The sequence below is a fragment of the Vombatus ursinus genome, unplaced genomic scaffold (genome assembly GCF_900497805.2).
Source record: "Vombatus ursinus unplaced genomic scaffold, bare-nosed wombat genome assembly UNPS02003292.1, whole genome shotgun sequence".
NCBI lineage: Eukaryota > Metazoa > Chordata > Mammalia > Diprotodontia > Vombatidae > Vombatus > Vombatus ursinus.
The window spans coordinates 14,849,961-14,872,776 of NW_020943070.1; the positions used below are offsets into that span (position 1 = coordinate 14,849,961).

Genomic DNA, 22,816 nt, shown 5'->3' on the forward strand with positions numbered 1-22,816 from the left:
GATGGGAGGAAGAGAAAATAGATTTTTGCTCATTGAAAAATAAAATTCAATATTTAAAAAATGAAAGAGTTTAGCTGGTGGACCCACACACACACTGATAAACTCTACCAAATACTCTTCCTATAATGTAGGTATGACATATCTTTGGATGTCATGGCTAAAGTTTAAACCACTTACATGTGCTATTTGAGCCTTCCTCCTCCTTTGTCAAGATGTATTTAAGTCAACTGAATTTAAAAAAACACTTGTGAAGCACCTACTATGCGTAGTACCACATGTACTATGTGCTCATGCATGGAGAGGTGAGACTAATTCTTCCTTTACCTCTGTTCCTATACCATGTCCCACTCTGGACATGGGAAAAAAACATAGAATAAGAAAGAAAGAGAAGGAAAGGAAATAAGCATTAATATAGCACTTACTGTATGGCAGGCACTATGCTAAGTGCTTTACAAATACTGTCTCATTTGATCATAAGGCTAGTTGTTCATATATATTTTGTTTCATCAAAAATAATAATAATTAATAATAGCAAACATGTAGAACACTTTATCGTTTACATATATTACCTGATTCACTCCTAATAACAATCTTGCTAGGTGGTATTATTATGCCCATTTTATAGATGAGGAAACTAAAATATATTTTAAAAGACAAATTAACATGATACAGAAGACTCCTTATTTTAATGCTGCCATATAATCTTCAGTGTTATGCTTCCATTCAGTTGGACAAAAAATTATTAAAGGGAAAGGAATAAGCATTTATAACAGTGTTTATTTCATGCCAGGCACTGGGATGATCACTCTTCACAAACATTATCTCATTTGATTCTCATAACAACCCTACAAGGTGGGTGTTATTCCCCATTTTACAGTTGAGGAACCTGAAGTAAACAGGTTGAGTGACTTATCCAGGATCACGCAGCTAGCAAGTATCTGAGGCTGGGATTTGAACTTCAGATGACTCCAGGCCCAGCACTCTATTTGCTGTGCCACCAACTGCCTGACTATATGCACAGCCAAAATACGGTGTAGAATAGTGGATAGGAAGTTGGCCTCAGAATCAGGAAGACCAATATTCAAATCCTACCTCTTACATACTCTGGCTATGTGAAGCTGGGAACAAACAAAGTGAAATATGGAGTTTCAAATAAGCATCAGTAGCTAGTTAGAATACAAGGATGCCTTAAAAGAAGCCACACACTACTCTTTTTCGGAACACACGGAAAGTAAAAGGTTAAGGAAGGGAGTCAGTTCATTGATTTGTGCCTGCACAAGGGGAGAATAAATTACACTTTCTCTTGGGGAAGGAACTGGATTTCCTGCTGAAGAATAGCCAGGTTTTTTTAAGAGTCTTGGGGAGCCATTCTAGCTTGATAGCACTGTCATCAAGACAGCAAACTCAACCATTTCGTGTGGCAGACTTCGTAATTCAAATTATTGGTGGAAGTCTTACAAAACCAAGTTGTTCCACTTTCTTTTGGGGGATGGCTTCCAAAGAAGCATTTGCAGGAACCACACTGGGGCCCCAAGAGCAACGTTACTAATTGATGTTGCTTATGTTAAACTTCGTATTTCACTTTATTCTCAAAAGTACATGCTTTACTGTAGTTCACCTGGGGATAACCCTGTCAAGATGCGCCTTCAGCTATGGATGCCTCCCGCTTTAAAGAAGATAGTAAAGGTCTGTCCACCTCTTCAGTGTCTGACTGGGAGGAGCCGTCTACACTCGGGTCTCTCCTAAGGCTCACCCTGCTGCTTCTAGGTCTGCTTCTGTATGGGGTGTTCAAGGAGGACTAGCATGTCTGGTGTGAGGGCTTGCCCAGCCCTTTCCAGGGCTGCTCATCCACCTTTGGGGTCCACCTTCACCCAACTCTCACCTGTGGCTCCAAGAAGGTGCAGCACATACAGTGGCCATACCTTGGGAAAACCATCTCGGCAGACAAGCTAACCTAGGGTGAGGGTAAGCAACAGGTCTCAATCCCATTGGCGAGTTAAGGGAGTGTCTACCCCAAGCATGTGAGACTTCCCTTGGCAGACCAGGTGGATGAGAACAATTTGTTCCAACGGCCATGAAGACCGCTGAAACAATGGAGTACTTAGAGTTTGGTCAGGCATTAAAGACACCAAGGTCACCCACGGCATCCTGGGCCATTGTCAGTCATCTTGACTTCTGTCTTGCCACTGTATTTCAGTGACTCAGGAAGAGAGAGGGAGGCTGACAACTTTGTACAATTCTGCTTCACTTAAATCCAATTCATACACAAGTCAAGACATCATCCATGATGTCATTGGCCCTCTTCAAAAAAGAAGGAGAAGGAGAAAGAGAAGAAGAAGAAGAAGAAGGAGAAGGAGGAGGAGGAGGAGGAGGAGGAGGAGAAGGAGGAGGAGGAGGAGGAGGAGGAGAAGGAGAAGAAGAAGAAGAAGAAGAAGAAGAAGAAGAAGAAGAAGAAGAAGGAGAAGGAACAACATATGACACTGGGCAAGTCACTTAATAAATCAATGTCCCCAGGCAATTTTCCAAGGCCATAAGCTGCTGGTCTACATTGGAAGGGAGTTTCTTTTCCAGGGATTTCTTTATACCAATGAAGTCACAAGTGTAGTCCCCCAAAAAAATTATGCACACTGTGATACAAAGATGACATATTCTCACCCATCAAAGATTTTTCATTGAAGAGAATATCAATCAATCACCGATCATTTATTAAGCACTTAATGTGTACCTGGTACTGGAAATACAAAGAAAAAGCTGGAAATCTCTTTCTGAAGGAGCTTGCATTCTAATAGGGGAAGCAAGATATATAAATAAGTGGATATATACAGAGAAAATGGAAAATAACCTTAGAGGGGAAGGTATTAGCACCTGGGAAAACCCTTGCAAACAGTGGCATTTGAATCAAGATTTGTAAGAGTTTGAGGTGAAAGGGAAAATATTCCGGGCATGAGTAACAGCTTATGCAAAAGTCACTGAGATGGGAGATGGAGTGTGTGTGTGTGTGTGTGTGTGTGTGTCTGTGTGTCTGTGTGTGCGTGTGTGCAAAACATCCAACAGGTCAATGTGACTAGAATGCAGAGTGCATGGAGGGGAGTAGCACGCAAGAAGGTTAGAAAGATAGGAAATGGTCAAGTTGTAAAGATGCCAAACAAAGGACTTCATATTTCATCTTGGACGTGCCAGATAACTTATTGTTGATGAGTCATTTCAGTCCACTCTTTGTGATCCCATTTTGGGATTTTCTTGGTAGATACTGGAGTGGTTTGTCATTTCCTTCTCCAGCTCATTTTACAGATGAGGAAACTGAGGCAAACAGGTTAAGTGATTTGCCCAAGGTCACACAGCTAGTAAGTGTCTGAGGCTGGATTTGAACTCAGGACTTCCCGAGTCCAGGCCTAGCACTCTATCCACTGAGCCACCTAGCTGCCCAAGGGAGATACAGTAGGAAAATAAATGCAAAATAAATACAAAGAGATTGGGAGGAGGGGGAGGGGAGGGGGAAGAAACCCATAACTAATGGAAATTCTTGTTTGGTATCTTAGACTCTATTCCTAGTCTGGCAACAGCCTATGTTTCCAGGTGTATTTGCACAGTACTACTTTTCCTTCAGGTGCTCTAAGGACCAGTCAAACAGGGTTTCTTGCTTTTCTCCATGCACATTATTCTAGCTCCCAACTCCATGCCTTTAGTGAGAACCTCTCATGACTGGAAAGCCCTTTTTCTTCCTTCACCTCTTCAATGCAAGTTGCGGCTCCAATACAAAGTCTCCCCCAATCCCAATCCCCCTAGTTGTTCCTTCAACCTAAAATCACTTTATACTAAGCTTGTATCTATTCTATATTGACTTATCTGTGTTCATACCTGCCCCCCCCCCGTGGAATGTAAGCTCCTTGAGGGCAAGAATTGCTCTGTTTTTGTCTTGTATCCCCAGAATTCAGCACAGTGCCTGGCAAATAGTAAGTGATTAGCAAATACTTGTTAAACGAATCAGTGAATATGTAAATGAAGGATGGCAGTGTTACCATTGTATACTAGGCTAAAGTATATAGCATTCCTCAACCACCTGGTTCAGTTTATGCCAAGGGAAAATTAGTGCTACGTAAATAATATGCTCGCCTTGATATATAAAGTGGCTACCACTAACCCACCATCATGTGCTTTGAGTTGCATTTTTCCCATAATGGTAATAGATTTGCACTGATGTGTCCCCATGGTTTTACCCAGCCCCCCTCAGTGATCAATGCAACATATTTCTGTAATGCCTAACCCGGATAACTGGTGCAGGGTTAGTTGACCATATAGTGTAACTACCTGGCCTTATCAGACCTGCAAATGTGGGCTCATTAACACCATGATCCAACCAATTGAGGTCACCAACCAAAAATGGTCACAAGAGAGCTATAACCCCTAACTATCCTGACCAGCCACAACCTAACAGATGATTCCTCCTGTATAGCAAAAATATTAAAAAAAAAAGAAATCCTAGCCATCCTTGGTCGACTAACAAGCCTGAAAAAAGTTACCACTGTTACTATCACCATGACCTCCTCCAGCAGGCCACCATTGCAGTCTCAGACCAGTCTGAAAAGGCTTTATGTGGCCTGGCCAGTACATGTACTACCAGATATCAAACACAGATTTCTCACATGTACACCAAATGTATCAGCCAGTAATGAAGACACCATGGCAGCATTTGGTGGAGAGAAGAGCTTTTCCATTGACAAAATGGAACTTAGCAAGTTAACGGGGTTCTTAAGGTCACGTTCTATACACAATGCTGTGCTTAGAGGCAGGGAGAAGGGGGAAAGCTCTTTAGAAACCCCTCCAAACTGTTTCCAAAGAAGGAAATAAGGCTAGATTAGAACCATGTGAATTAAAAAAAATTTTTTTCCACCAGAGAGACTTTGTTAAACACATTATTTTCTTTGCAAAACGAAATGCCTGTTGATATATAGACCTAGTCTACCTGGAATCTGATGAGGTGAGGACTTTGATTAGCTGTTTCTTATGTGGGAACCAAATAAGAAACACAACCGTGACTTCATTAACACAATAGTCTAACATCTAATATCCTTAATCTGATTTAAGCTGGGGTGCGATACAACCAATAATTAACTAATATGCTGACATTTCCTTTTATAATTATTCCACAACATTGGGTCTGGTATTATTGATGGTAATTATTCTTTGTGTCTTTTTGAATATGCCAGGAGCTCCATATTTAAAGCATTAGGTCACTCTGAATATGTTCAGCATTAAAAGCCTTTCTAGTCATTATAATTTTGGCATCAATGACAAATTGCTGGAGTGCCAATCTATTCAAATGATTCTTGGACATATTATAAACATATCTATGTTCTAAATATGGAAGTGGAGTTTGTAGACAGCACATAACTCTTCAACTATGTTGACTCAAGCAAAGTAAATTAAAACATTGAAATAATAATTTGAATAATTCAAGGGAAAAAATAGGATTATTGTGGGATTTTATTTTTGCCAGAATTATCTAATTTGAGAAACAGTGTAACAGTGTATAAACAGTCAGCTTTAGAGTAAAGAAGGCTTGGGTTTAGATCTTAGCTCTGATATATACTAGTTGTGTGACCCCTGAAGAGTTACTTAACTTCTCATTGTCCTCAGGCAACTCTATAAGACAGAAAAAGTTACAGAAAAGTTTTCCATATGCATCAATGGAGGGAGATCCAACATTGGAAGTTCCTACAACATGGAGAAAGTCACAGGTGTCATTAGCCAAAAAAAAAAAAAAAGCATCATTTGGTTACCCACCATAGCCATTATTATATACCATATGATCATATATAATTTAGTCTTTTCTTTCATTTTACTTGCACAGACACTGTTTTTGTGTCATTTACTATTCTCACTCAAAATGATCATTGAGCATGCTTCCCCAGAATTAAGTTAAATAACTTTTCAATGCAATAAATTGCATAGTATTGATTTGCATGCTACTAAGTGAGCATAGTGTTCTGAGTAGCTAGACTTGGAGTCAAGATGATATGGGTTTGAATACTGCCTCAGATATTTACTCTTTGTGTGACCCTGGGAAAGTCATTTAATCTCTTTGTACCTCAGTTTCCTCATTTATAAAATGAGGGGATAGAACTCAACAACCTCTATGGACCCTTCTAGTTCCAAATCTATGCTCCTCTAAGTGACGCTATTTCCCGCCATATTCCTCTTCCCTAAAGCACTGATCAGTGTGTATGAGTAGGTACTCAGTGAATATTTTTTGGTCTTCAAGAAAATATGTTACATCTTCAAGCAACATCTGGATAACTCTTCACTGAGCATATTATGACATCAGGGGATTCTAGCTCAGATATGGGTTGGATGAGAAGATTCTTGGGGTCTTTGCCATCTCTGGAGTGCTGTGATCCTGCTTCCAGATGAATCAGTGACAATTTCTTCCTTTATACTTCACGAAAAAAAAGTAATTTCAAACATCAATTTGTTGACAAACTCTTAACAAACATTAATCAACCTTTCAAAGATTATCAGATGATAGTAAACCACAATGATGAAAATACACTGGACTTTGTGCTCAAGAGAACTCAGTTCTAACCCCTACCCCTAATTAATTGTAAATTTTGGGAAATCATTTAACTTCTCTGGGCCTCAGCTTTCTTATTGGCAAACTGGAGAGCATTAAATGATCTCCAGGTCTTTTCCAGCTTTAAAATTCTGATTTAATGACTCCTGGATAACATGCTTGACAAAATTTCAAAGAGGTGTGTGTATATTTGTATCTGTGTATGTACGTATGTATGTGTGTATGTGTATGTATGTATATATACATATATATGCATATACACACATACGTGTGTGAGGTTTTTTTTATTTATTTATCAGAGGTATGAAGATCAAGGGTAGCTGGGTGGCTCAGTGGATAGAGCACTGGGCCTGAAGTCAGGAAGACCTGAGTTCAAATCTGGCCCTAGACTACTACTAGCTGTGTGACCCTGGGCAAGTTACTTAATTCTGTTTGCCTTAGCTTCCTCATCTGTAAAATGACCTAGAGAAAGAAATGGCAAACCACTCCGGTATCTTTACCATGAAAACCATAAATGGGGTAATGGAGAATTGGACACAACTGAAATGACTGAACAACAAATGAGGATAAAATGAGATAACATGTATGAAGTGCTTTACAAGTCTTAACGCACTATATATGCTAGCTATCAGTATTATTCTATTTATTGCTATTATAATTATCTTATTTTATACTCACAACAACTCTGGGAGGCAAGTGTTATTATATAAAGATATACAGATACAGATACACACATATATATATATTTATATATAATGCATATGTATGTGTGTGTGTGTATTCCAGTCCACTATATATATAGTCCAACCCCTACTCCAGTGTTCTTTCCGCTACACTTGGAAAACAGGTTACGAGAAAAGATGAAAGAAACTTTTCCTTTAGCAGAGCAAAATACCAGGAAGTTGCTCCCATAGAGAGTTTTTGGTGTCTCTGTGTTCTTTGACCTCACCTTCCTCAGGGAAAGAATTGTATGTGGCCCCCTAGCATATGAGGAGCAGATAGCCATCCACGTTCAGCGTGGGATAATCCTTCTTCTGTCAAAAGACACACAAAGAAGTCTTCGTTTTTATGTAGCCTCTTAAGGTGTGTGAACAAAGGATCCAGATGAACGAAATACCAGTTCAGAAAATCGGTCAGGCATTACTCCTGTTTTAGAAAATATGTAAGTCTGGTTTCAATTTGTGTATACAACGTCAGTCCAGAGTATTGTGAAAAAGTTATAAAATTTGGGGATATAGAAGACGGAGTCAAATGGGCCAGCTACTGGTTCCCCTCTACATGATTTTCTATTTCCCACCTCCACGCCTTTGCATATATACGCTATCACCATGTCTGGAATGCACTCTCTCCTTACCTCCTTCAGTGTGAAGCTTAAGCCTTTGCCAACCTCCCTAATTATTAGTGATTTCTACATCTTGAAATTCCTTTATATGTACTTCATATTCATATATCTATACATATATCTGATCTTCTTCCGATAATAATGAGCTGACATTTATTTATTTAAAGATGTATGTATATGTACACACATGTACATATATATACATACACACACATAACAACTAGGTGGCACAGTTGATAAGAATGCTAGACTGGGAGTCAGGAAGACCTGAGTTCAAAGTCAGTCTCAGACAGCTATGTGACCCTAGGCAAGTTACTTAATTGCTGTCTGCCTCAGTTTCTTTATCTGTAAAATAGAGATAATAATAACAAGGGTATGAGCATCAAATGAGATAGCATATGTAAAGTGCTTTTCAAACCTTAAAGCACTATATAAATGCTAGGTATCTTTATTATTATTATTATTATTACAATTATTTTATACTCACAACAACTTGGGGAGGCAAGTGTTATTAATATAATCACCATTTTACAGACAAGAAAAATGAGGCAGATTAAGGTGATAGGACTTGACTAGGTTCCTGAGGCAGGATTTTTAGTCAGTTCTTCCTAACTCCAAGTCTAGAACTCCATCCACTATGGCACATAGCTTTCCTCTAGAATAAGGTGCTTGAGGGCAGAGATTATTTAATTTTTTGTCTTTGCACCAGCAGCACCCCGCATAGTGTTATGCCTATAGTAAGCACTTAAGGTTTGTTGAATTGAATCAAGCATGTAGAATTATGTCTATTGGTGCAGAACTCTACCTGGGAATAAAAAAATCAAGAATATCATCACATCACAATGTAAAGCCAACTCTCATGTTAAAATCTGCCAGGAGAAAATCCACAGGGTATCACTCTGCGCCACAAATTACAGTTCTTATATAGGTTCACAATTGTTCCTTAATGATCTATTGGACAACTTGCAATTTACTCATTTTTTTTTTAAAAATGAAGGAGAAAGTGTACAATATGCTGTATTGCACAATGAATGAAAGAATGATCTGACCTAATCCAAAAGGAATATGAATAAGAAGGCTTGTGATCGGCAAAGAGAAAGTTTTACACATCTAGAGAGGAAGACAAAGAGAAATAGAGTTCAAACTTCAGCTCTGTTACTTTTGTTGGCCAAGTTACTTAATTTTCTTGGACATCAATTTCCTTATCTGTAAAGTGGTATGTAAGCCTGACCCCAGGGCTTGAAATGCTCCCCTTCCTCACTGATTCAGCTCATATGTCACCTTCTACAGAAGGTCTGACCCCCCTGTCTGCTACATACAGTCTTCCCCTTGAAGATGACCCTCCATCTACTCTCTATATATCTTTTATCTACATAATTACTTACATGTTGCCTCCCCACCTAGACACTGAGGAAAGAGGCTCACCTCCATCTACTCTGTACGTACTTTATATGTACCTAATTGTTCAAATGTTGTCTTCCCAAGGAGACTTTAACCTTCTGGGCCTCTTTTGTTTTCCCCAGAGCTTAGCATAGTGCTTGGTATATAGTAAGTGCCTAATAAATGCTTATGGATTGATGGTTGGACCAGACAACAACTAAGATCTCTTCTAGTTCTAAATTTATTATCCTATTAACTAGCTCACCGGATTGTAGGGTTATTGGTTTATTTGTTTGTTTAATTTTGTCAATTCACAGTTTGGGAAAAAACTGACATTTGGATTCCATTTGGGGTTCAGAAAATTGGGGTGCGTTTTTCTAGTTTCTGTTTCGTAGTTCAGCTTGGGTTAAAATCTCTGGACTATTAGTTCATGTTTGCAAGTCAGCTATACTTGACTCATCTATGTGTAATGAAGGCACTCCGTTCTCTTGTAAATCCCATTTATTTCAACAAACTAAATGTGAAATAAAACAATAGAATTACAAATATAAAGAAATTTTAAATGACTTCTTTTTTAAAAAAAACATTAAATTTTCAATTATGTAAAGGCCATCTAGTTTTAAGAATGAGAACCAGGCATGAAAATGTGTGAACTAATTAATTGATAAAATTTTTAAAAGACAGTTTTATATCAATATCACTTTATTCTCTCTCTCCCTCTCCCTCTTCCTTTCCTTCTCTCTCTCCCTCTCCTTCTTTCTCTCTCTCTCTCTCTCTCTGTCTCTGTCTCTCTCTCTCTCTCTCTCTCTCTCTCTCTTTCTCTCCCTCTCCCCCCCATCCTCCCCTAAGGTTTCTGCAAATTACCATGGCTTGTTTTTGATTAGTTATATTATGTTATAAATAAGTCCAGATGTTTCTGTTATTCTGTAATTTGTTGAGTTTTAGCTTAAGTCTTTCTAGAGGTCTCCCCCATCCACTCCCAGTAATGATTGATTTCAGAGTTAGTGCTATATTGTGGGTTGGGGTTTTTTAATTGATTTTTAACCCAATAACTATTGCCCTCACAGATATAGCAAGTCTTGGGGTCAGATGCAACATTGTTTAATTTAACAAGGCTCATTTCAGTAAGGTAATAGCTAGAAAGTTTGGGGTTGTCACCAACAAAATATAAATAGACTCATTAAGCAAATTATTTAAATTGAGAAATGCAATAGCTACATTTCAGTAAACATGCTAAATCTACAATTTAATCCAATAATGTCCATGAATATATTATTGGATCATTCTTGTGGAAAATCCAGAGTCTACCTTTTAAAAAATTCATCTTGAAGAAAAAATGAAAGTAAAATCTGTTTTGTTTCAAATAATAAGTAACAGATATTTTCCGTTTTTATACCTCTGTTTTTCAGGGATCTGTCTTACAACCTGATAAAAGATTTACCTTGTTTCTCTGTTTGCCAAAAGCTTCAGAAAATGTAAGTGTACCCAAAAAAATGCTCTAAATCATCTCTAAACAAAAAAAATCATTTCACAATGTGTTCCCTCTCACACAGACATACACACACTCACATACTTTCACACATACACACACACACACACGCATCTGTTAATTCACTGGGAAGACATTTCCTACTTTCTCTCCTGGTTTACTAATAGTTAAGCTATAAAGATGACTGATTTTTAACAGATTTTTTGGCGGGGAGGAGGCAATCAGGGTTGAGTGACTTGCCCAGGATCACACAGCTAGTAAGGGTCTGAGGTTGGATTTGAACTCAGGTCCTCTTAACTACAGGAAGCCAGTGCTACAAACCTGTGGTTTCATTAATATAGGGAATTATCTGAATACAGAGATCCACTCTACCAAGGCAGGTAGGCACCTTCTTTGCAATTTATAGGCTTAGAGAGTTGCTAAGTACTAAAAGGTACTAAACCTCTCTAAGCCTCACCTAGGGTCACACAGTCAGTGTATGTCAGAGGTGAGAATTGAACCCAGGCCTCCTCTGTTCCAACGTTACTGCCATATTGCTTTATGTGATGTACTTTCCAACTATCATCTCTTTATATGCTGCTACATTACCTCCATTTTATTGTTGGTAAAATTAAGGTAAAAAGACTTGGACATTCAGCTGGTGTCAGGGGCAGTCTCTGAGGCCAGATCTCTCCTATTACTGAATCTAACACTTTTCCCGCTATGTCACTATGCCAACATCCAAATAAATCTCACCCTAAAAGAGCTGCCTGGTGCTGGGGGTAAGGGATAAGGATACACCGATTTCAATGATGTTACCATTGCTTGATTTTTTATTTTTAGAACTTCAAGAAAACTAGTCGTGACTTATGATCTTACCTGGTTTTTAGTACTCAAACCAATATTACCCAGCTTAGTCTTTACCTTATTTGATAGATTTGAATCCTTATTCAACAGATTCCATTTTCAAAAAATCAAGTCCATCCTCTAAAAATAGTTAACCTTAAGGATATATGAGTTGTGTGTTTATGTGTGTGCGTGTGCGCGCATGCACATGTGTGTATTTGTGTATATACACATATATTCTAAATTGAACTAGGCTCAAAGGAATCTCCACAGTGGTAGTTGCCAAAATATTTGCAGCCATGGTTACATCAGTGGAATAAGTGTATTCTCTGCCTAAGTAATTCTTTTGAAAGTAATGATACTATTGATACTGTGGAAGACACATTGAACCCAAGGTTGGGAGTTCTGAGTGCAAATCCCATGTCAGATTTAGATTAGATTGCTTGATCATGGGCAAGTCACTTGGGCTCACCTAGACTTGAGGTCAGAAGCTCTGAGTTCAAATCCCCTGTCAAATTTATATTAGATTGCATGACCATGGGCAAGTCATTTGGCCTCAGTTCCATTCTATGTAAAATGAAGATAATAGTCGCAATTCCTCCCTCATAGAGTTGTTAGAAAAGCCTTGTGAACCTTAAAGAACTACTTAAGTGTGAGTTGAAAGGGGGAATGGAGTAGTACCTTAGAGAGCTGGCTAAAATCAGGGAGACCCACTTCTGACACATACTGCATGTGTGACCTCGCATGAGCCAGGGGTGGAGAACCTATGGCCCTTTAGGTCCTCAAGTGCAGCCCTGTGACTGAGTACAAAACTTCAAAAGGCCACACTGGAGGACCTAGAGAGTCACATGTGGCCTCGAGGCTGCAGGTTCTCCACCCCTGAACCCTTCAGTGTCCTAAGCAACTCTCAAAGGCTGGAAGTGGCAAAGAAGGTTTTGACCTGCGTTGATAGAGGAAGTTCCACACAGAGAGCTCCCAGCTCTTTGTTCCTTTAAAAAAAAATCAGTTGCAATACCTTCTAGTCATGCTTCAGATATATTTCTTGGAATCAAAACTGTTTAAAAGTTCCCTGATGTTTGTAATCTTTAAAATGAATAAGACTCTCAACTGTCATTTCAGCATCCTGCGTCATAATGAAATCTATGAAATTAAGGCAGATACTTTCCGTCAACTGATTATGCTTCGTTCACTGTGAGTATGGCCAAGAGGCTCCCTTCCTCACCCATAATAGTTTCACCTTTTTTTTCAGCAACTTTCCCCAAAAAAAATTAATTAATTTTTTTCATATTACACTCATTTCTTTTTACATTAGACTCTTATTGTTGGACTCCCAAGCATATATTTGCCAAAGAAAAACAAAACATTTTTTTCCTGCTGATAATTTCCAGGAATAAATTTGAAGTTGCAAATTTGCAGTCACAATATCACCAGTCTAAAGAAGTTAAACATTAATAAGCAAGAAAAAAAGCCAAGCTATTCAGTCCTGGGCAGTATTTGTTTATTATGTAGTTGGTAATTGGTGGTGATTGGTCAGTATGAGCAACAGTAGGCAAGAAATGGGTTGCAAAGGTCCTTCCAGAATTTTCTGCCAACTTGTCTCTGCTCCCCACCTCCCGTGTCCTACTAGAGAATATTTCTGTAGCTCAGTCAAGTAATAACTGCCTTACTCTGGGTTGTTGTTGTTGTTTTGTTTTTTGCTAAAACCACAAAAGTCTTCATACACTTAAAAAGCTGCCTTTAATCATAATAGCTTACATTAATATAGTGTTTTGTAGATTAAAATAACCCTTTGAGGCAGATACCATGAGCATTGCTGTCTATATTTTATGGATGAGGAAAATGAGTCTCAAAGAATTTAAGAGATCAGTCCAAGATCGCGTGACTAGAAAATGACAGAGCCAGTATTAAAATCTAGGGGTTCTCCTTTCAAAGCCAGCATTCTTTCCACTATGCCATGCTGTCTGTTTTTAAACAGTTTCTAATATTATTTGCAACACAAGAAGCAAAATTCTTTTATGCTATTTTTGCAACCTTATGAATTCTTGCAACAATGATAATGCTTAAATACATGCAACAGCTCCTAAGAGAAGCTTGGGATCAAAATGAGGCATATTTTTTGGACATCACTAATATAGGAATTAGTTTGCTTAACTTTGAATATTTGTTTTATTCAGGTTTCATTTTCTTTTAATTGAGGAAGTAGCAGAGAGAAAAACATTTTTATTAATTTTTAAGTTTAATTTTAAACAAAGATGAAAAACAAAGGATAGGTATAAAATGATAAAAAAATGACTTTTTTTAACAAATATTATCAGAATGAGTTTTGTCATGTTCAAAGTGGGTCCCTCGAGATGCTAAATTGTTTTTCCAATGAGCTGCTATTGTTCAAAATATTTGGACTGAGATTTTTAGAATTACTTTCAAGGAGTTGCCTCTCTCCACTTCTTTGTAGAGCTAGTTAGTTTTGCTTAATTTTTTTTTTGCTCTATTTTATTCTTTGCTATTTAAGGGATGGCTTGGGGAAAGGGAGGAAGGATACATTGAGAAATACAGGTGATATAAAAACCAAAAATGTCAATAATTTTTTTTGAAGAACTGCCTTCATGAGCTACAAAACTATTCAGATCATTTGACTCAGTGATTTTCCTATTAGGACATAGAAGGAGTGGTGGGAAGGAAGAACTGTCCATACAAAATATACATAAATGTTACTATAACATATATGATAATATAATATGGCATTACTCATAATAGCAAAAAGTTGAAAGCAATCCAGGCGTACAACAGTTGTAAAATAAGTAAACAAATTGTTGCACATGTACATACTACCTATATATGTGTGCAAGTATATATAGATAGATGTGGATAGATAGATAGATAGATAGATAGATAGACAGACAGACAGACAGACCATGAATTCTGTCTTCCATATGAGACTGGGCAGGTGCAAGGCATTGCAAGCACTAAAGATTATCACCAAAAAAAAAGGGAAATACTATATTTTAACAGCCTAGAAAAAATGGGTTACTGATGTGGGAGTCATTTATGAACCAGATGTCTTTGCAGTTAAACTTTAATATGTTGAAAAAAAGAGCAAAGTCAATACCAAGAACCAGGAGAAAGAGAAGTGGGTTTGTCATGAAGTGAGAACATGGGCTAACAAAAGGTGGATAGCCTGAGGGTGACACTGGGACCCATGTTACATTAAGAGATCTAGAGGAAGACTCCCAGCATGTTGAGTGGGTTCCCTGTGGAGGATAGACGTAAGAAGGAGGCTTTTCCATTCCCTGTAGGCAAGATGAGAGGATAGAAATAAGAAGATGAGAAGGTGTGAATGTGCTGCAATCTACTCCACCTTTGAAGGGAATAGACACATCCCTGAGATCAGAGGGCCATTGCACGATCCTCTATTAAAGGATGCCTCATTGGGTCATGGAGGCACTCCCGGCTAGGTCAATGCAGCACAAGCCCTTGCGTATTCTAGTACAGTGGAAGGCCAGCAAGCCCTCACCCAGAGAAGGAGAGCGTGTACCTGGCTAAATCTGAATAGGCTCATGTCCACATTGGATGTAGAGTGATGAATTTTTCAGACACAAAACTCAGGAAAATCTTTCATGCATGATCTCTTAGGCAAAGAGACCAGGAAGCAATTCTAGAAAAGACCTTTTAGAGAGGGGTACAATGGTTGAGACCTGCATTGGGGATGAAATTCATTGAATACTGATGAAATCACAGGCAAATTGAAATACTGAAATATGAAGTGAATATAAAGAATACAAAGAAATATGGGATGACATTCAAGTGATACGGTGTTTTTAAAAAACAGAATTAAAATAACAGCAAGCACGCTAATCATGACAATATCGAAATAATCTCTTTCTGAAGGGAGCCCAGACTTGTGATTTCTGGGATATAGGGAATCCCCACTTGCCTAGAGGGCTAAGAGGTTAAATGACTTGCTCAGGGTTATATAGTACGAGTTAGAAGTAGGATTTGAACCTAGGTATTTCAGACTCCGATACAGCCTCTCTATCCATTATTAATTCTTTCTAGTGGTTCATATCTGCAATTTCAGTGGCGTAAGGAAATATTGGCATATTTCCCAATAAGAAAACTCTCTTGCCTAAGATGTGAAAAGGTGAAATGAAATGCTCACACAGTCAGTAACAGACCTTTGGCCTCCAGAATAAACTGTCAGATCCCCAGCCTGTCATTTATTTAATGCCTTCCACAATCTGGCTCCCACTTCTCTCTGTAGTCATTCCCTATTTGTCTCTTGTACAAACTCTCCATCCCAGTTGCACTGACCTGCTGACTTTTCCACTCCCCAGAGGTAACATCTCATTTCCCATCTCTTTACTTCAAACAGGCTCTCTCCCATGTTTGGTGTAACAACACATACTCTGGGCACAGGGAGACTGGAGCTCTCACCCTTTCCCTCTCCCCACTGAGGGGCCCCTAGCTCTGAACCCATACACATGAACTGGGTTCAGTTCTGGGGGGGAGGGGGAGAGCTGACCTCTAGAGAGAATGGAGCTCTCCTTTTTTCAAACTCTCCAAGTTTTGTTACTGTTGCTGCTGGTGTTTTTTAACATTCACCTGGGTCCCAGGAAGACCCACTTAAAGCTTATTTTTGGTTCAGGTCTTTTGTTGTTGTTCATCCTTCATTCTCAAAAAGGACCAATGATAGCAGGACAGTGATGTCTTGACTTGCAAGTGAATTGGATTTAAGTGAGGCAGGTTCAGGTCTAAAGTCTCACTAGAAGAGGAGAGCAGAAAGCTACTCCAAGTACAGTGTAGATCAAGTATATGGCGTGACTTCTTTATTTCCTCCACTCAAAAATGCTTAAACTACCACAGACTCACAAGCAGGAATTGATGAGAAAACTTAAAGTGGTAACATAACTACTGTTATACTCTCCTGGGGTTGGGGGGAGTTATATTTAAAGCACCAAACATGAAACATTTAGTGAGTCTGCTAGATTGGCCTTCCCCTTTCTCTTCAGCTCTATGTAACACCAGCAAGGTCCACGTCTTGGTATAAGCAAGGCCAGGGTTTTGGGGCTCCTCCTGTGGTCAGTAGCTATCCTCTCCAAGAAGGCTGCAGTTGCAGAATACTCCTGCTGCCAGTCTGCTCCAACTGAGGGACCCAGGATCTCCCAGTCCTTCCAATTTGTCCGTCTCAAGATGGCTGTCCATTCGACTTTGTTCACAGAAGGAACACAAAGCAGAAGAGATGGCCCAGGGTCCAAGACCCAGGCTCACACTAACCTAGGCAAAACATGTACTTGCTACCATGTGCTCAAAGTTTGTGATATCTCTCAAAGATGAGGAATGGTGTCCTTCCCATTCCTCATGAAGAGAGAGAGAGAGAGAGAGAGAGAGAGAGAGAGAGAAACTTGCCACAGGGATGGAGGAAGAGTGAAAGAAAGCAGAGTCATTCCTTTTATAAAGTATATTGAGTGAGTGGCTCATCCTGGTTTAGTGGCCCAACACTACTCAGATATGGAAAGATAGAGGGACATAGCAGAGAGACACACCAAGAGACCATCTGCAATTTTATCACTGAACCAGCACCTAAGGTCCACTGGAAAGAACCAAGACAAACATGTCACCAGTGTGCTTTAAGCAGAATCAATGGGTTTCTCTAATTAAGCCCATTACACTAGAATGCATTAACTTCTTGTCTCCACCTCTGAGAATTTCTAGGTTCTTTCAAAGCACAACTCAAGAGCTGTTACCTACATGAGGCCTTTCCTGATTCCTTCACTTATTAAAAGTCTCACTTTCATGAATTTACTTTGCATTTATTTATTTATTTATTTCATCTGTGTCTGTGTTGTATTGTGATAGAGAACATAAACTTCCTATTTCTTTTTTGTCAGTATCCCCAGTGCTCGGCATAATGCCCTGAATATTTGGGAAGGGGGGAAGGGACAAACCTGCAATTTCATTGATAAAGGTAATGCTCAGTAAGAAAATTCCCTCTCCCAGTGCAGATCTGCCCTGATTTGAAGCTTCTGGTATTAGAAAGTTGGTTAAGAAGTTAAATGATTTGCCCAGGTTACAACAAAGCCATGTAGGTCAGTGACTTCAAGCCACGTCTGTCTGATTCCAGAGCCTGGCTTGTCTACCCACTTGACACTACTTCTCACTTGCGCATAAATGTTTAACAAGATTAATAAATGTTTGTTGAATTGAGTTGAATTCTTTTAACTTTTGCTATCTTCTAGTCTCTAATTTACTGAGCTCTTACTCTTTACAGTAAAAAAAAAAAATCAAAAATTACATGAGCAAAAATCAATCAATAAACATTTATTAACCACCTGCTATGTGCCAAGCACTGTGCTTAGGCATAATTTCACACATTCACTCTTGATTATTTTTTAAGCGTAGATCATGAGAAGAGTTTACACAATTTTCCCATTCGCTTTTTTATAGGGACCTAGCTTGGAACAAAATTGTCACTATTCACTCCAATGCATTCTCCTCTTTGCCTTCTCTGATAAAGCTGTAAGTATTGTATTTCATTTTTCTTCTGTTGTATAGATTATGGTAATTTGGGGCCCTCTAGTCAGTAAAAATTCTGAGCTATAACTTGTATTTCATGTGTTTCAATAAACTGAGCTAGCCACAACATCTGTCCCTTCTTTCCACACTTTGCATTAACCATCCCTCTCTCTTAGTAGGGCCCTCAAAGGACACATCAGCCCTTTGAAAGGATACTTAAAAAATGCTGAGTGATAAGGATAGGCTTTCAAAACAATCTCAAAACTCAAAATTGGTGGAATAAAATGAAATTAACATTCTATTCTAAGTGCATTAATTCCATTCTGTGTTGTTGATCGAAAAAAAAAATTCTTACCTTCACTCTATTTTTCCTCACTTTTTTTTCTCCACAACCCCCCACCTACCCTTCTACCTTTCTTGTTTCTTTGCAAGTAGGGATCAGTTCATTCTTTTTATTTGTATAGCCAACACCTAACACGGTACCAGGCCTGTAGAAGGCACTTGACAAAGATTTATTAATTGACTTCTTTCCTGTCTCCTCTCCCTCCCTATCGTCTGATACAAGAGAAGGATTCATCAATCAGGAAGGCAGAGGAACAAAAGTAGAATCAGCAGAACCATCCTGTGTCCTCCTCCCCACCTCCGTCACCAATCACCATCACAGTCCTGGGCAGGACCAGTCTCTAACTGAAACATACAAATCCCCACCATCTTGTCTATACTTACAAAGCAAAAGAAAATGAATACAGAACTTGTTCCTTGGATGGAATGGAGACTGTTTTCTTTTGCAGTTGTAATTTTAAGTGGAAAGGTCACTGGGAACTAAAACCCAAATGGTTGTATTTACTGTTGTATACATTAAAGTATGTGGGTATAGTATATAAAGAGATTCCTCAAACAGTTTCCAATTAAACGGGGCCCTACTTGGAAGATTTTTATTGAGGAGTATAATAATCTTTAAGTTGTTTTTTAACATAAATTTTCTATGCAAGTAGAGACTAAAAAGCTAATTTCTGTTTGATGTTATGCAGGGATCTATCATCCAACCTTCTGTCGTCTTTTCCTGTGACTGGGTTACATGGTTTAACTCACTTAAAATTAACAGGAAATCATGCCTTGCAGAATCTGATATCATCTGAAAACTTTCCAGAACTCAAGTGAGTTTGTCATTAAAACTAATAAGATGCATTTGTGTTCATGTGAAATAATAGATGTAAAAGAGCGGTTTTCAAAATTCATGAGGTCATGGAATCTTTCAGAAAAGTATTTTGTATCCTGAGTAGGGTGTTGGGACAGGAAAGCGAGATGACAGAGCATCTTCCTACAGGTCTTATAGAATCCAAAGAGTTCCATGGAATTCATTTTGAAAACCATCATTTAAAGCTAGAACATATAATTAAAGAAGAGTCACTTCACAAATTTGGGGGCAAACAATTACAATTTTTTAATTCAGTGAGATTTTCTTTTGCAAAGGGGTTTGGGTGGCAAATAATACCCATGATTTCATCAATGTGAGGAGATTCTCTCCCCTGATTCTGAGTAGTGGCTTATCTCTAATTGATAGTTGTAGAGATTTTCCTGAAACAATGAGAGATTAAATGACTTGCCTATGAACACACAGCCTATATGTGCCAGAGGCAGAGCTTTGACCATGGAGCATTCTGACTCCAAGGCCTTTCTACCCATATGATATTCCTTCTACCCATTGTACCGGGCTTGCCTATCTGTGTTAAGACTTTTTAAAACTATATAATCAATTTAGCCCTGAATGAAAAAAGGATGTTCTTCAAAATGTTGCACACTAAATGATAATAAAGAACGCTCCTGAGAGTGCTTTATTTTATTTTATTTTATTTTATTTTGGTGGGGGTGGGAGGCAGGGTTAAGTTGCACAAGGTCACACAGCTAGTAAATGCCGAGTTCGATTTTGAACTCAGGTCCTGACTTCAGGGCTGGTACTCTAGCTGCTCCCTGAGAGTGCTTTAGGGGGGAAAAAGACTCATTACAATTATTCCTTCCACATCATGCCCCAGAGATCTGGAAAATCCCCGTAAAATATTTTGGTCCTCCTTTGTACCAGACAAGTCTGAATTTTTTCATCTTTTTCTTTATGGGGTGTTTACAATGCCTTACTATAAAATTTGAGTTGATATTATACAATACTATGCACATATTTTATGCATTTTTCTGTGTCGTGTGCTGGCCTTCGTGTGTCATCTGCAGCTTCCACAGAACTCCCCCAAAATTCCCATTTAATTTCTTATGCCGACCAGAGATACATCGAAACCACGATGGGGAAAGTCACAATGTGGAAGGGATAATTATATGTTTCCTTAGATGTGAAGGTTTTTTTTTTTTTTTTTGACGGCTTTCGTTTTTCACTCTGCAGGCTGATGGAAATGCCTTATGCTTACCAGTGCTGTGCATTTGGGGCTTGTGAAAACCTCCACAAAATTTCTAATCAGTGGAATAAAGGTGATAACAGTAGTCTTGATGAATATCACAAGAAAGATGTCGGAATGCTGCATTTCCAAGGTAAGAGCAGCTCCCTTCCCACTCACAGAATGCCAGGGATAAAAGGAATTTTGAAAATTTGCCTAGTCCACCTCCTTATCATCCCCCAGGTCCATACCTAAACTGTATCATTTTTTTTTAAATGCCTTGGGAACCTGGTCTAATATTTACTCCTTGCTACAGGGGAATTCTTCACATTTAGCTTAAATCCCTCTAGCTAAAAAGTAGCTTTGTCTTCAGTGCAGATTACAAAGAAACCTCTCATAAAAGATTTCCACAGACATTAAAAAGACCCTATCCAGGTGGATTCTGTTTACTTTACCTTTCTTGAACATGCTTTCATCATTTGTTTGGACCGTCTGTCTCCTACAGACAGGGCTGGCTGGGAAAATTTTCTGATGTCTCAGTAGTACCACAGAAATTTACCATCTCTGTTTCTAAATCAGCTGATTAAAAAAACAACCTACCTCCACTCTCCTCTCCAAACACGAACAGCAGGAAATGAGATAATGTCTGTAATGAAGGACTTGGTGTTCCTTGATGAAAGACATTAATTAAATTGAAGGCAGCGTACCTCACACCATACCTGTGGTAACGGAGAGAAGCTGAAGGCACCAACTACTTTCCCTTTCAACTATAGCCTTGCAAGTTAGTACAAACTCAAAAATGACTGGTTTTTACATTTCAAGGCCCTCAATATTACTTCTGATTCACAAACACTCTGTAGAATTCAGTCTGTCTATAGGTGATTGATGTGTTTGCTCCTACAATCACGACACCACTTTAATCCTTGGCCTTTTCATCCTAAAATATGGAGAGACTCATCTAATTTTTAATGACTCCAACTCAGAAAGTTACAAGGCTCATTTCTGTTCTACTAATAGTACTGTGCCACTGAATTTCCAATTTTGTGGGCTATCAACCCAAGCACCAAAAATTTAAATAGTTTGCAGGGTACATTTAACTCACCATAATCGTACTATCCCAAAGTACTGCTATATGCTACTCTGGGCACATCTGGAATTTTTTGATTGTTTTTAGGAACAAAATTTTGGTAAGGACATTGAAAAACTGGGGGAAATCCAGAGACAAGTGATTAGAATGGTCAGAGCCTTTGAGATCATGCCAGGCCAGAACCAGCTGAAGAAAATGGCTATGTTAAGCTTAGAAAAAATAAGATTTGTGGGAGAGAGATGATAACTATCTTCAAGGGTTATAACATAGAAGAGATTAGATGAGTTCTGCCTGGCATGATCCCAAAGGACAGAGCTAAGGACTATGGGTGGAAATTGTAATGAGGCAAATTAAGCATTTTTCATCATAAAGACAAAGATGTTTGAAAGACTCAAGCTCTTTCCTCCAAGATTAGCTCCAATTTACTCTGTATATGTCTCCCCCATTAGAATATGAGCTTCTTAAGGAGAAAAGGCTGTTTTTGCCTTTCTTTTGTACCTTCTAGTACATAGCATAGTGCCTAGCACTTGATAAATATTTGTTGACTGTTAGTTAAATTATCATTGTCGTTATCATTGTCATTAAATTGTCATTAAATTCAATGAGCATTTATTAAACAAGTGTCTCCTATGTTTAAAGCATTTTGCCAACTATTGGGAAATACAAAGGCAAAAATGAAAAGCAGTCTTTATCTTTAAGAAGCTTACATCCCGATGGAGGATATAAATATATAAGTAAACACAAGGTAATTGAGGAGGGAGAGGATAACAATGAGAAGAATCAAGTCATCAATAATAATAGCTGACATTTATTTAGTACCCACTATATGCCAGGCACTGTGCTAAGCACTTTGTAATTAATTATCTCATTTAATCCTCACAACAACCCTTCGAGGTAAATGCTATTATTATCCCCATTTTACAGTTGAGGAAACTGAGGCAAACGGGTTAAATGACTTGCACAGAGTCACACAGCTAGTAACTGTCTGAGACCAACTTTGAACTCGGGTCTTCCCAATTCCAGACCTGGCACTCTATCCACTGTACCAACTCGAGGTATCACATAGGATACCTTTGAGACAGATGAGGTTAGGTGACTTGTCCAAGGTCACACAGCTAGGAAGTGTCTAAGACTGGATTTGAACTTGGGTTTTCCTGACTCCAGGCTCAGTGCTGCCTAGCTGGTCACTCTATAGCAGAGAGAGAGAGAGAGAGAGAGAGAGAGAGAGAGA

The 22,816-nt window shown here is 38.6% G+C and overlaps 1 protein-coding gene across 2 annotated transcripts in view; it reads left to right on the top strand.

The window, feature by feature from the left end:
* Positions 1-22,816, top strand: part of LGR5 (leucine rich repeat containing G protein-coupled receptor 5) — a 196,142-nt gene that overhangs the window by 168,158 nt on the left and 5,168 nt on the right. For both annotated transcript variants that reach the window (XM_027873041.1, XM_027873050.1), the window contains 5 exons: positions 10,703-10,768; positions 12,727-12,798; positions 18,049-18,120; positions 19,149-19,274; positions 20,507-20,652. In XM_027873041.1, coding sequence (XP_027728842.1) covers positions 10,703-10,768; positions 12,727-12,798; positions 18,049-18,120; positions 19,149-19,274; positions 20,507-20,652 — 482 coding nt within the window. The remainder of the gene's footprint in view (positions 1-10,702; positions 10,769-12,726; positions 12,799-18,048; positions 18,121-19,148; positions 19,275-20,506; positions 20,653-22,816) is intronic.